We start from the raw sequence: 15497 nt of genomic DNA on the forward strand, positions 1-15497 counted from the left end.
TCATCAATACAGCCACACTGAATCATCAATACAGCCACACTAAATCGTCAATACAGCCACAGTATATCATCAATACAGCCACACTGAAACATCAATACAGCCACACAGAATCGTCAATACAGCCACACTGTATCATCAATACAGCCACACTGTATCATCATTACAGCCACACTGAATCGTCAATACAGCCACACTGCATCATCAACACACCCACAGCGAATCATCAATACAGCCACACTGAAACATCAATCCAGCCACACTGAATCGTCAATACAGCCACACTGTATCGTCAATACAGCCACACTGTATCATCTATACAGACACACTGTATCATCAATACAGCCACACTGAATCATCAATACAGCCACACTGTATCGTCAATACAGCTGCATTGTATCCTCAATACAGCCACACTGAATCATCAATACAGCCACACTGTATCGTCAATACAGCCATACTGTATCATCAATGCAGCCACACTGTATCATCAATACAGCCACACTGAATCATCAATACAGCCACACTGAATCGTCAATACAGCCACACTGTATCATCAATACAGCCACACTGAAACATCAATACAGCCACACTGAATCGTCAATACAGCCACACTGAATCGTCAATACAGCCACAGTATATCATCAATACAGCCACACTGAAACATCAACACACCCACACTGAATCATCAATACAGCCACACTGTATCATCAATACAGCCACACTGCATCATCAACGCAGCCACACTGTATCATCAATGCAGCCACACTGTATCATCATTACAGCCACACTGAATCGTCAATACAGCCACACTGTATCGTCAATACAGCCACACTGTATCATCAATACAGCCACACTGAAACATCAATACAGCCACACTGAATCGTCATTACAGCCACACTGAATTGTCAATACAGCCACACTGAATCGTCAATACAGCCACACTGAATCATCAATACAGCCACACTGAATCGTCAATACAGCCACACTGAATCATCAATACAGCCACAGTATATCATCTATACAGACACTCTGTATCATCAATACAGTCACACTGAATCATCAATACAGCCACACTGAATCGTCAATACAGCCACACTGTATCATCTATACAGACACACTGTATCATCAATACAGACACACTGTATCATCAATACAGCCACACTGTATTATCAATACAGCCACACTGAAACATCAATACAGCCACACTGAATCATCAATACAGCCACACTGCATCATTAATACAGCCACACTGTATCATCAATACAGCCACACTGAATCATTAATTCAGCCACACTGTTTCGTCAATGCAGCCACACTGAATCGTCAATACAGCCACACTGAATCGTCAATGCAGCCACACTGTATCATCAATACAGCCATACTGTATCATCCATACAGACACACTGAATCATCAATACAGCCACACTGAATCATCAATACAGCCACACTGAAACATCAATACAGCCACAATGAATCGTCAACACAGGCATACTGAATCATTAATACAGCCACACTGAATCGTCAATACAGCCACACTGAATCATCAATACAGCCACACTGAAACATCAATACAGCCACACTGAATCGTCAGCACAGGCACACTGAATCATCAATACAGCCACACTGAATCATCAATACAGCCACACTGAATCGTCAATCGAGCCACACTGTATCATCTATACAGACACACTGTATCATCAATACAGACACACTGAATCATCAATACAGCCACAATGAAACATCAATACAGCCACACTGTTTCATCAATACAGCAACACTGTATCATCAATACAACCACACTGAATCGTCAATACAGCCACACTGAATCGTCAATACAGCCACACTGAATTGTCAATACAGCCACACTGAATCATCAATACAGCCACACTGAAACATCAATACAGCCACACTGAATCGTCAAAACAGCCACACTGAATCATCAATACAGCCACACTGAATCGTCAATACAGCCACACTGAATTGTCAATACAGCCATACTGTATCATCAATACAGCCACACTGAATCATCAATACAGTCACACTGTATCGTCAATACAGGCACACTGAAACATCAAGACAGCCACACTGTATCGTCAATACAGCCACACTGTATCATCAATACAGCCACACTGTATCCTCAATCCAGCCACACTGAATCGTCAATACAGCCACACTGTATCATCAATACAGCCACACTGTATCATCAATACAGCCACACTGAATCGTCAATACAGCCACACTGTATCATCAATACAGCCACACTGTATCGTCAATACAGCCACGCTGTGTCATCAATACAGCCACACTGAATCATCAATGCAGACACACTGAATCGTCAATACAGCCACACTGAATCGTCAATACAGACACACTGTATCGTCAATACAGCCACACTGAATCATCAATACAGCCACACTGAATCGTCAATACAGGCACACTGAATCGTCAATACAGCCACACTGTATCATCAATACAGCCACACTGTATCGTCAAAACAGCCACACTGTATCATCAATACAGCCACACTGTATCGTCAATACAGCCACACTGTATCATCAATACAGCCACACTGCATCATCAATACAGCCACACTGTATCGTCAATACAGCCACACTGTATCGTCAATACAGCCACGCTGTATCATCAATACAGCCACACTGAATCGTCAATGCAGACACACTGAATCGTCAATACAGCCACACTGAATCGTCAATACAGCCACACTGTATCGTCAATACAGCCACACTGCATCATCAATACAGCCACACTGAATCATCAATACAGCCACACTGAATCATCAATACAGCCACACTAAATCGTCAATACAGCCACAGTATATCATCAATACAGCCACACTGAAACATCAATACAGCCACACAGAATCGTCAATACAGCCACACTGTATCATCAATACAGCCACACTGTATCATCATTACAGCCACACTGAATCGTCAATACAGCCACACTGCATCATCAACACACCCACAGCGAATCATCAATACAGCCACACTGAAACATCAATCCAGCCACACTGAATCGTCAATACAGCCACACTGTATCGTCAATACAGCCACACTGTATCATCTATACAGACACACTGTATCATCAATACAGCCACACTGAATCATCAATACAGCCACACTGTATCGTCAATACAGCTGCATTGTATCCTCAATACAGCCACACTGAATCATCAATACAGCCACACTGTATCGTCAATACAGCCATACTGTATCATCAATGCAGCCACACTGTATCATCAATACAGCCACACTGAATCATCAATACAGCCACACTGAATCGTCAATACAGCCACACTGTATCATCAATACAGCCACACTGAAACATCAATACAGCCACACTGAATCGTCAATACAGCCACACTGAATCGTCAATACAGCCACAGTATATCATCAATACAGCCACACTGAAACATCAACACACCCACACTGAATCATCAATACAGCCACACTGTATCATCAATACAGCCACACTGCATCATCAACGCAGCCACACTGTATCATCAATGCAGCCACACTGTATCATCATTACAGCCACACTGAATCGTCAATACAGCCACACTGTATCATCAATACAGCCACACTGAAACATCAATACAGCCACACTGAATCATCAATACAGCCACACTGAATCGTCAATACAGCCACACTGAATCATCAATACAGCCACAGTATATCATCTATACAGACACTCTGTATCATCAATACAGTCACACTGAATCATCAATACAGCCACACTGAATCATCTATACAGACACACTGTATCATCAATACAGACACACTGTATCATCAATACAGACACACTGTATCATCAATACAGCCACACTGTATCGTCAATACAGCCATACTGTATCATCAATGCAGCCACACTGTATCATCAATACAGCCACACTGAATCATCAATACAGCCACACTGAATCGTCAATACAGCCACACTGAATCATTAATACAGCCACACTGTATCATCAATACAGCCACACTGAAACATCATTACAGCCACACAGAATCATCAATACAGCCACACTGAATCATCAATACAGCCACACTGAATCATTAATTCAGCCACACTGTTTCGTCAATGCAGCCACACTGAATCGTCAATACAGCCACACTGAATCGTCAATGCAGCCACACTGTATCATCAATACAGCCATACTGTATCATCCATACAGACACACTGAATCATCAATACAGCCACACTGAAACATCAATACAGCCACAATGAATCGTCAACACAGGCATACTGAATCATTAATACAGCCACACTGAAACATCAATACAGCCACACTGAAACATCAATACAGCCACACTGAATCGTCAACACAGGCATACTGAATCATCAATACAGCCACACTGAATCATCAATACAGCCACACTGAATCATCAATACAGCCACACTGAATCGTCAATCGAGCCACACTGTATCATCTATACAGACACACTGTATCATCAATACAGACACACTGAATCATCAATACAGCCACACTGAATCATCAATACAGCCACAATGAAACATCAATACAGCCACACTGTTTCATCAATACAGCAACACTGTATCATCAATACAACCACACTGAATCGTCAATACAGCCACACTGAATCGTCAATACAGCCACACTGAATTGTCAATACAGCCACACTGAATTGTCAATACAGCCACACTGAATCATCAATACAGCCACACTGTATCATCAATACAGCCACACTGAATCGTCAAAACAGCCACACTGAATCGTCAATACAGCCACACTGAATCGTCAATACAGCCACACTGAATTGTCAATACAGCCATACTGTATCATCAATACAGCCACACTGAATCATCAATACAGTCACACTGTATCGTCAATACAGGCACACTGAAATATCAAGACAGCCACACTGTATCGTCAATACAGCCACACTGTATCATCAATACAGCCACACTGTATCCTCAATACAGCCACACTGAATCGTCAATACAGCCATACTGTATCATCAATGCAGCCACACTGTATCATCAATACAGCCACACTGAATTGTCAATACAGCCATACTGTATCCTCAATACAGCCACACTGAATTGTCAATACAGCCATACTGTATCATCAATACAGCCGCACTGAATTGTCAATACAGCCACACTGTATCATCAATACAGCCACACTGAATCATCAATACAGCCACACTGTATCATCAATACAGCCAGACTGAATCGTCTATACAGACACAATGAATCGTCAATACAGCCACACTGAATCGTCAATACAGGCATACTGTATCATCAATACAGCCACACTGTATCGTCAATACAGCCACACTGTATCATCTATACAGCCACACTGTATCATCTGTACAGACACACTGTATCATCTATACAGACACAATGAATCGTCAATACAGCCACACTGAATCGTCAATACAGCCACATTGAATCGTCAATACAGCCACACTGTATCAATATAGCCACACTGAATCATCAATCCAGCCACACTGAATCTTCAATACATCCACACTGAATCAATACAGCCACACTGAATCGTCAATACAGCCACACTGAATCATCAATACAGCCACACTGAATCGTCAATACAGCCACACTGTATCATCTATACAGACACACTGTATCATCAATACAGCCACACTAAATCATCAATACAGCCACACTGAATCGTCAATACAGCCACACTGAATCATCTATACAGCCACACTGAAACATCAAGACAGCCACACTGAATCGTCAATACAGCCACACTGTATCGTCAATACAGCCACACTGAATCATCAATACAACCACACTGTATCGTCAATACAGCCACACTGAATTGTCAATACAGCCATACTGTATCATCAATATAGCCACACTGTATCATCAATACAGCCACACTGTATCATCAACACACCCAAACTGAATCATCAATACAGCCACACTGAATCGTCAATACAGCCACACTGTATCATCTATACAGACACACTGTATCGTCAATACAGCCACACTGAATTGTCAATACAGCCATACTGTATCATCAATATAGCCACACTGTATCATCAACACACCCAAACTGAATCGTCAATACAGCCACACTGTATCATCTGTACAGCCACACTGTATCATCTATACAGACACAATGAATCGTCAATACAGCCACACTGTATCATCTATACAGCCACACTGTATCATCTATACACACACACTGTATCATCTATACAGACACAATGAATCGTCAATACAGCCACACTGAATCGTCAATACAGCCACACTGAAACATCAATACAGCCACAATTAATCGTCAATACAGCCACATTAAATCGTCAATACAGCCACACTGTATCAATACAGCCACACTGAATCATCAATCCAGCCACACTGAATCTTCAATACATCCACACTGAATCATCAATACAGCCAAACTGAATTGTCAATACAGCCACACTGAATCGTCAATACAGCCATACTGTATCATCTATACAGCCACACTGAAACATCAATACAGCCACACTGAATCATCAATACAGCCACACTGTATCATCAATACAGCCACACTGAATCGTCAATACAGCCACACTGTATCATCTATACTGACACACTGTATCATCTATACAGACACAATGAATCGTCAATACAGCCACACTGAATCGTCAATACAGCCACACTGAAACATCAATACAGCCACAATTAATCGTCAATACAGCCACACTGAATCGTCAATTCAGCCACACTGAAACATCAATACAGCCACAATTAATCGTCAATACAGCCACACTGAATCATCAATACAGCCACACTGTATTGTCAATACAGCCACACTGCATCATCAATACAGCCACACTGAATCATCAATACAGCCACACTGTATCAATACAGCCACACTGCATCATCAACGCAGCCACACTGTATCATCAATACAGCCACACTGAATCATCAATACAGCCACACTGAATCATCAATACAGCCACCCTGAATCATCAATACAGCCACACTGTATCATCAATACAGCCACACTGTATCATCAATACAGCCACACTGAATCATCAATACAGCCACACTGAATCATCAATACAGCCACCCTGAATCATCAATACAGCCACACTGTGTCATCAATACAGCCACACCTATACCTCAAACCCTCCAACATGCCTGTAAGTCTTTTCTGAACCCTTCACAACATAGTAGGGAGACCAGAAATCAGCGCAGTATTCCCAAAGTGGTCATCCATTAATGCTTGTCTCACAGGGCCCTGTCTTCGTTGGCCAATTGGACATTGAACAGAATCCTGGTGGCCTGATTGGACGGTGATTAGTTGAGTAAAAGTGAGGTCTGCAGATGCTGGAGATCAGAGACATGCCAGAGAATTCCTAGAGGCCTGGCACTCTAACCACAACGCCATAAACAAACACATAGATCTAGATATGGTCTATCAACCCCTCAGAAAACAAACAGGAAATGACATCACCACAAACCCCAAGAACCCCATCCAGGAGAAAGATATAAATAGAAAGCAGGAGACAACAGCTTCGCTTCACTTGGAGGTCACCACTGATGATGTTACCTAGCCAGGTAATGAAATGTCTGGATAGCAAACCTACAGCTCAGCGAGCAAACCTACACCCTCCTTGAAAGGGGAGTTGCAGGTGGATAGGATAGTGAAGGAGGGGTTTGGTATGCTTTCCTTTATTGGTCAGAGTATTGAGTACAGGAGTTGGGAGGTCATGTTGTGGCTGTACAGGACATTGGTTAGGCCACTTTTGGAATATTGCGTGCAATTCTGGTCTCCTTCCTATCGGAAAGATGTTGTGAAACTTGGAAGGGCTCAGAAAAGATTTACAAGGATGTTGCCAGGGTTGGAGGATCTGAGCTACAGGGAGAGGTTGAACAGACTGGGGTTGTTTTCCCTGGAGCGTCGGATGCTGAGGGATGACCTTATAGAGGTTTACAAAATCATGAGGGGCATGGAGAGGGTAAATAGACAAGGTCTTTTCCCTGGGGTGGGGGAGCCCAGAACTAGAGAACGCAGGTTTAGGGTGAGAAGGGAAAGGCATAAAAGAGGCCTAAGGGGCAACTTTTTCGCACAGAGGGCGGTACGTGTATGGAATGAGCTGCCAGAGGATGTGGTGGAGGCTGGTACAATTATAGCATTTAAAAGGCATCTGGATGGCCAATCCACCCTAACCTGCACATCTTTGGACTGTGGGAGGAAATCCACACAGACACAGGGAGAATATGCAAACTCCACACAGCCAAGGTTGGAATCGAACCCGGGTCCCTGGCGCTGTGAGGCAGCAGTGCGAACCACTGAGTCAAATAGGAGGAGATTGGGTTGGGATATCTGGTCAGCATGGATGAGTTGGACCGAAGGGTCTGTTTCTGTGCTGTATATCTCTATGGGTGGGCAGTGACAGGTCTGTGCCAAGTTGGACGCTCGCTTACCTGAATGGGCTACCCGAGTCAGCCGAGGGTCAAAGCCCACCCGCTGCACCTTGTCCGTACGGGCCAGGAAGAAATTGACAACGCCGTCGGTCACCACGCAGTTTGGAAAGCCCTGCAGGACGTGGTAGTGGCCCATGCGGGTGTGCAGGCAGTCGCCCTCCTCTCCTCCTTGCTCCACGCTGATCTGGTGACGGAAAGTGGTGGAAAACCCCGTTTTCTCTCGCACTGCTCCTCCAACCTACAGCAGAACACAAGAGCAGGACGCTAGAAGTCTTTGGGTCGGGGGGGGGAGCTATAAATGGAATGGCCCTCGGCCTACTCGCATTAACGAACACCAGATTGTGACGACTGGAAGCTCACGTTACCGCGATAGGTCCGCCCGAAAGTGTGAATTCAAGTGCTGTAGAGGATGTCAACTGAACGCCAGAACATGCAGGAATGAAAGAGATCCCTAACCCCAAATGTGCAAAACCACGGAGCCATCACAGACCAGTGGCTGCTTATTCGGATGATTTTTGTTTGAACACCCCTGTGTTTACACAATCCATTGGCCATGAGCAGCACTGTGCCCAGGGTGGCACAGTGGTTAGCACTGCTGCCTCACAGTGCCAGGGACCCAGGTTCAATTCCAACCTTGGCTGTGTGGAGTTTGCATATTCTCCCCGTGTCTGTGTGGGTTTCCTCCCACAGTCCAAGGATGTGCAGGTCAGGGTGGATTGGTCGTGCTAAATTGTCCCATAGTGCCCAGGGATGTGTAGGCTAGGTGGGTTAGCCATGGGAAATCAGGGTTATAAGGTGGGGTGAGCAGGGGGGTCTGGATGGGATGCTCTTCAGACGGTCAGAGTGGACTCGATGGACCGAATTGCCTGCTTCCACACTGAGGATTATAGAAGACCTCAAGGCAGAAGTCGGTCTTACAGCCCATCAAGTCTGTTCTGCCATTTCATGACATCATGGCTGACCTGATAATCCCCAACTCCCACTCTCCTGCCTTTTCCCCATCACCCCTCCATTCCCCTTCCTGATTAAACATCCCTCTGTCTCAGCCTTGAATATACTCACTGACCCAGCTCCGACAGCCCTCTGTGGGAAAGAATTCCACAGACTCACTCCCCTCTGAGAGAAGAAATTCCTCCTCATCTCTGTCTGCAATGGGTGACCCCTTATTCTGGGATTGTACCCTCTGGTCCTAGACTCTCTCCCACAAGGGGAGACAACCTCTCCACATCCCCCCTGTCAAGTCCCCCAGGGAATCTTGGATGTTACAATAAGGTCACCTCTCATTCTTCTAAACCCCAATGAGTCCAGGCCCAACCTCCTCAACCTCTCCTCATGGGACAGTCCCTCCATACCCGGGATCAGCCGAGTGTACCTTCTCTGGTCTGCCTCCAATGTCAGTCTGTCTTTCCTCAGGTAAGGGGACCCAAACCTGTTCACAGTATTCCCGCTGTGGTCTGACCGGTGCCTTGCAAAACGTCCCGACTTTTATACTCCAATCCCTTTGGAATAAAGACCAACATTCCCTTAGCCTTCCCTATTCCCCGCTGGACTTGGATGCTAGCTTTTTGTGATTCACGGATGAGGATTCCCAAATCTGTGTTCTGTAGCTTTCTGCAGTCTTTCTCCATTTAAATAATATTCAGCTCCTCTATTCTTCCTGCCACAGTGAATAACCTCACAGTTTTCCCCACATTGTTTTCCATGTGCCAAGTTTTTGCCCACTGGCCTAACCTGTCTAGATCCCTCTGCAGACTCAGTGTGTCAACCTCACCCCTTGCCTTCCCACCTATTTCTGTGTTATTCACAAACGTGGCTACGGTACATGCACTTTCCCCATCCAGTAATGGATATTGGCAATAGTTCAAAGAGGTCACGACTGATCCGATAATCCCCAACTCCACTCTCCTGCCTTTTCCCCATCACCCCTCCATTCCCCTTCCTGATTAAACATCTCTCTGTCTCAGCCTTGAATATACTCACTGACCCAGCCCCGACAGCCCTCTGTGGGAAAGAATTCCACAGACACACTCCTCTCTTTGTCTGCCTTTTCTGTGCGTTCCCTTATTCTGAGATGATACTCTCTGCTCATTGACTCTCCCATAAGGGAAATTATCTTTCTGGATCTACTCTGTCAAGTCGAGAATTCCATGTTTTAATAAGGTCACCTCTCATTTTTCTAAACACCAATGAGTATAGGCCCAACCGACGCAACCTCTCTTCATAAGACAGACCCTCCAAACCAAGAATCAGCCGAGTGACCCTTCTCTGGACTGCCCCCAGTGTAATCTCTCAGACCCAGTGCTACGAGCTAGTGAGGGCAGGAATAGGAGGACAGAGCAGATGAATGCTTGACTGAGGAGCTGGTGTATGGGAGAAGGATTCACATTTTTGGATCATTGGAATCTCTTTTGGGGTAGAAGTGACCTGTACACGAAGGACGGATTGCACCTAAATTGGAAGGGGACTAATATACTGGCAGGGAGATTTGCTTGAGCTGCTCGGGAGGATTTAAACTAGTAAGGTGGGGATGGGACCCAGGGAGCTAGTGAGGAAAGAGATTGATCTGAGACGGGTACAGTTGAGAACAGAAGCGAGTCAAACAGTCAGGGACAAGGTAGGACTAATAAATTAAACTGCATTTATTTCAATGCAAGAGGCCTAACAGGGAAGGCAGATGAACTCAGGGCATGGTTAGGAACATGGGACTGGGATATCGCAGCAAGTTCAGAGACATGGCTCAGGGATGGGCAGGACTGGCAGCTTAATGTTCCAGGATACAAATGCTACAGGAAGGAGAGAAAGGGAGGCAAGAGAGGAGGGGGAGTGGCATTTTTGATAAGGGCTAGCATTACAGCTGTGCTGAGGGAGGATATTCCCAGAAATACATCCAGGGAAGTTATTTGAGTGGGACTGAGAAATAAGAAAGGGATGATCACCTTATTAGTATTGTATTATAGACCCCCCAATAGTCAGAGGGAAATTGAGAAACAAACTTGTAAGGAGATCTCAGTTATCTGTAAGAATAATAGGGTAGTTATGGCAGGGGATTTTAACTTTCCAAACATAGACTGGGACTGCCATAGTGTTAAAGGTTTAGATGGAGAGGAATTTGTTAAGTCTGTACAAGACAATTTTCTGATTCAGTATGTGGATGTACCGACTAGAGAAGGTGCAAAACTTGACCTACTCTTGGGAAATAAGGCAGGGCAGGTGACTGAGGTGTCAGTGGGGAAGCACTTTGGGACCAGCGACCGTAATTCTATTAGTTTTAAAATAATGATGGAAAAGGATAGACCAGATCTATAAGTTGAAGTTCTAAAGTGGAGAAAGGCCAACTTTGACGGTATTAGGCAAGAACTTTCGAAAGCTGATTGGAGGCAGATGTTCGCAGGTAAAGGGACAGATGGAAAATGGGAAGCCTTCAGAAATGTGATAACGAGAATCCAGAGAAAGTATATTCCTGTCAGGGTGAAAGGGAAGGCTGGTATGTATAGGGAATGCTGGATGACTAAAGAAATTGAGGGTTTGGTTAAGAAAAAGAAGGAAGCATATGTCAGGTATAGACAGGATAGATCGAGTGAATCCTTAGAAGAGTATAAAGGCAGTGGGAGTATACTTAAGAGGGAAATCAGGAGGGCAAAACACGGACATGAGATAGCTTTGGCAAATAGAATTAAGGAGAATCCAAAGGGTTTTTACAAATACATTAAGGACAAAAGGGTAACTAGGGAGAGAATAGGGCCCCTCAAAGGTCAGCAACACGGCATTTGTGTGGAGCTGCAGAAAATGGGGGAGATACTAAATGAGTATTTTGCATCAGTATTTACTGTGGAAAAGAATATGGAAGATATAGACTGTAGGGAAATAGGTGGTGACATCTTGCAATATGTCCAGATTACAGAGGAGGAAGTGCTGGATGTCTTGAAACAGGTAAAGGTGGATAAATCCCCAGGACCTGATCAGGTGTACCCTAGAACTCTCTGGGAAGCTCAGGAAGTGATTGCTGGGCCTCTTGCTGAGATATTTGAATCATCGATAGTCACAGGTGAGGTGCCGGAAGACTTGAGGTTGGCTAATGTGGTGCCACTGTTTAAGAGGGGTGGTAAGGACAAGCCAGGGAACTATAGACCAGTGAGCCTGACCTCGGTGATGGGCAAGTTGTTGGTGGGAATCCTGAGGGACAGGATGTACATGTATTTGGAAAGACAAGGACTGATTAGGGATAGTCAACATGGCTTTGTGCGTGGGAAATCATGTCTCACAAACCTGATTGAGTTTTTTTGAAAAAGTAACAAAGAGGATTGATGAGGGCAGAGTGGTAGATGTGATCTATATGGCGTTCAATAAGGCGTTCGACAAGGTTCCCCATGGGAGACTGGTTAGCAAGGTTAGATCTCATGGAGTACAGGGAGAACTAGCCATGTAGATACAGAACTGGCTCAAAGGTAGAAGACAGAGGGTGGTGGTGGTGGAGGGTTGTTTTTCAGACTGGAGGCCTGTGACCAGTGGAGTGCCACAAGGATCAGTGCTGGGTCCTCTACTTTTTGTCATTTACATAAATGATTTGGATGCGAGCATAAAAGGTACAGTTAGTAAGTTTGCAGATGACACCAAAATTGGAGGTGTAGTGGACAGCGAAGAGGGTTACCTCAGATTACAACAGGATCTGGACCAGATGGGCCAATGGGCTGAGAAGGGGCAGATGGAGTTCAATTCAGATAAATGTGAGGTGCTGCATTTTGGGAAAGCAAATCTTAGCAGGACTTATACACTTAATGGTAAGTCCTAGGGAGTGTTGCTGAACAAAGAGACCTTGGAGTGCAGGTTCATGGATCCTTAAAAGTGGAGTCGCAGGTAGATAGGATAGCGAAGGAGGGGTTTGGTATGCTTTCCTTTATTGGTCAGAGTATTGAGTACAGGAGTTGGGAGGTCATGTTGCGGCTGTACAGAACATTGGTTAGGCCACTGTTGGAATACTGTGTGCAATTCTGGTCTCCTTCCTATTGGAAAGATGTTGTGAAACTTGAAAGGGTTCAGAAAAGATTTACAAGGATGTTGCCAGGGTTGGAGGGTTTGAGCTACAGGGAGAGGCTGAACAGGCTGGGGCTGTTTTCCCTGGAGCGTCGGAGGCTGAGCAGTGATCTCATAGAGGTTTATAAAATCATGAGGGGCATGGATAGGATAAATAGACAAGTCTTTTCCCTGGGGTCAGGGAGTCCAGAACTAGAGGGACTAGGGTGAGAGGGGAACGATATAAAAGAGACCTAAGGGGCAACTTTTTCCCCCCGAGGGTGGTACGTGTATGGAATGAGCTGCCAGAGGATGTGGTGGAGGCTGGTACAATTACAACATTTAAGAGGCATTTGGATGAGTATATGAATAGGAAGGGTTTGGAGGGATATGGGCCGGGTGCTGGCAGGTGGGACTAGATTGGGTTGGGATATCTGGTCAGCATGGACGAGTTGGACCGAAGGGTCTGTTTCCGTGCTGTACATCTCTATGACTCTAATTGGGGGGTGCTTGCTGTAGAATGTTCAGCACCATTCGTAACTCGTCAGACACTGTCAAGTGACAAGTAACTTTCATGTCACACAAAGCTAGGCAATGACCATCTCTAATGAGGGAAAATCTAACCACTGCCCATGACACTCAATGGTGTTACCATCACTGAATCCCCTCCTATCAGCATAGTGGGAGCTACCATTGACCAGACACTGAATTGGACTAACCATATAAACACAGTGGCTACAAGAGCAGGTCAGAGGCTGGGAATCCTGCAGTGAGTAACTCCCCTCCTGTCTCCCCAAAGTCTGTCCCACCATCTCCAAGGCACAAGTCAGGAATGTGATGGAATACTCCCCACTTGCCCCTGGATGGGGGCAGCTCCAACAACACTCAAGAAGCTCGACACCATCTGGGACAAAGCAGCCGCTTGATTGGCCCCACATCCACAAACATCCCCTCCCTCCCCCCACCGACGCTCAGTAACAGCAGTGTGTACCATCTGCAAGGTACACTGCAGAAACTCACCAAAGATCCTCAGGCAGCACCTTCCAAACCCACCACCACTTCCATCTAGAAGGACAAGGGCAGCAGATACATGGGAACACCACCCCCTGCAAGTTCCCCTCCAAGCCCCTCACCATCCTGACTTGGAAATATATCGCTGTCCCTTCAGTGTCACTGGGTCAGAATCCTGGAATTCCCTCCCTCAGGGCATTGTGGGTCAACCCACAGCACATGGACTGCAGCGGTTCAAGATGGCAGCTCACCCCCACCTTCTCAAGGGGGGCAACTAGGGATGGGGTAATAATGCTGGGCCCAGCCAGTGACACCCACATGCCACGAGTGAATAAATTTAAAGTAACAGTCATCCCAATTGCAGAGGAACTAATTCTGAGGAATAAAGGGAGCATCAGGAAACATTGGTACGATGAGGGGAAAAAAAACAGACGGGGGGTGGGGTTCAGGTCAGTCTGAGACTGAAAACAACACCTCGGGTGGATTAGAACAAAACAAAAAAATGAATGGAATTAGAAATTTAAAGGCAAGAGTTATAGAATCTTCTTTCTCAGGCAAAATGTCGTGGTGAGTCTGTACCAGGGAACATCATCAGTGCTACTGGAGCCTCCTGTTAAGCGCTGCTTTGATGTTTCTTCCGGTATTTATCGTGGTTTGTTCTTGCCGCTTCCGGGTGTCACGAACGAGGACATGCCACAACCAAAAGGACTAGCCACACTACCATACGTCAGGAGCGTCTCAGAACTGACAGCCAGACTACTGCGACCCTTAGGACTCATAACAGCACACAAGCCAACTTCCACACTCAGACAACAACTCACTAGAACAAAGGACCCAATAGCCAGCACGAGCCAAACTAACGTAGTTTACAAAATACCATGCAAGGACTGCACAAAACACTATATAGGACAAACAGGAAGACAGCTAACAATCCGCATCCATGAACATCAGCTAGCCACAAAACGACACGACCAGCTATCTCTAGTAGCCATACACTCAGACAACCAGGAACATGAATTTGACTGGGAAAACACTACCATCATAGGACA

At 45.3% G+C, this 15497-nt stretch overlaps 1 protein-coding gene across 1 annotated transcript in view; it reads right to left on the bottom strand.

Moving 5' to 3' along the window:
- Window positions 1-15497, bottom strand: part of LOC132805729 (beta-1,4 N-acetylgalactosaminyltransferase 1-like) — a 116545-nt gene that overhangs the window by 13322 nt on the left and 87726 nt on the right. The window contains exon 13 of the mRNA XM_060820950.1: window positions 8428-8665. Coding sequence (XP_060676933.1) covers window positions 8428-8665 — 238 coding nt within the window. The remainder of the gene's footprint in view (window positions 1-8427; window positions 8666-15497) is intronic.

Source organism: Hemiscyllium ocellatum, chromosome X (genome assembly GCF_020745735.1).
Source record: "Hemiscyllium ocellatum isolate sHemOce1 chromosome X, sHemOce1.pat.X.cur, whole genome shotgun sequence".
NCBI classification, from domain to species: Eukaryota; Metazoa; Chordata; class Chondrichthyes; order Orectolobiformes; family Hemiscylliidae; genus Hemiscyllium; species Hemiscyllium ocellatum.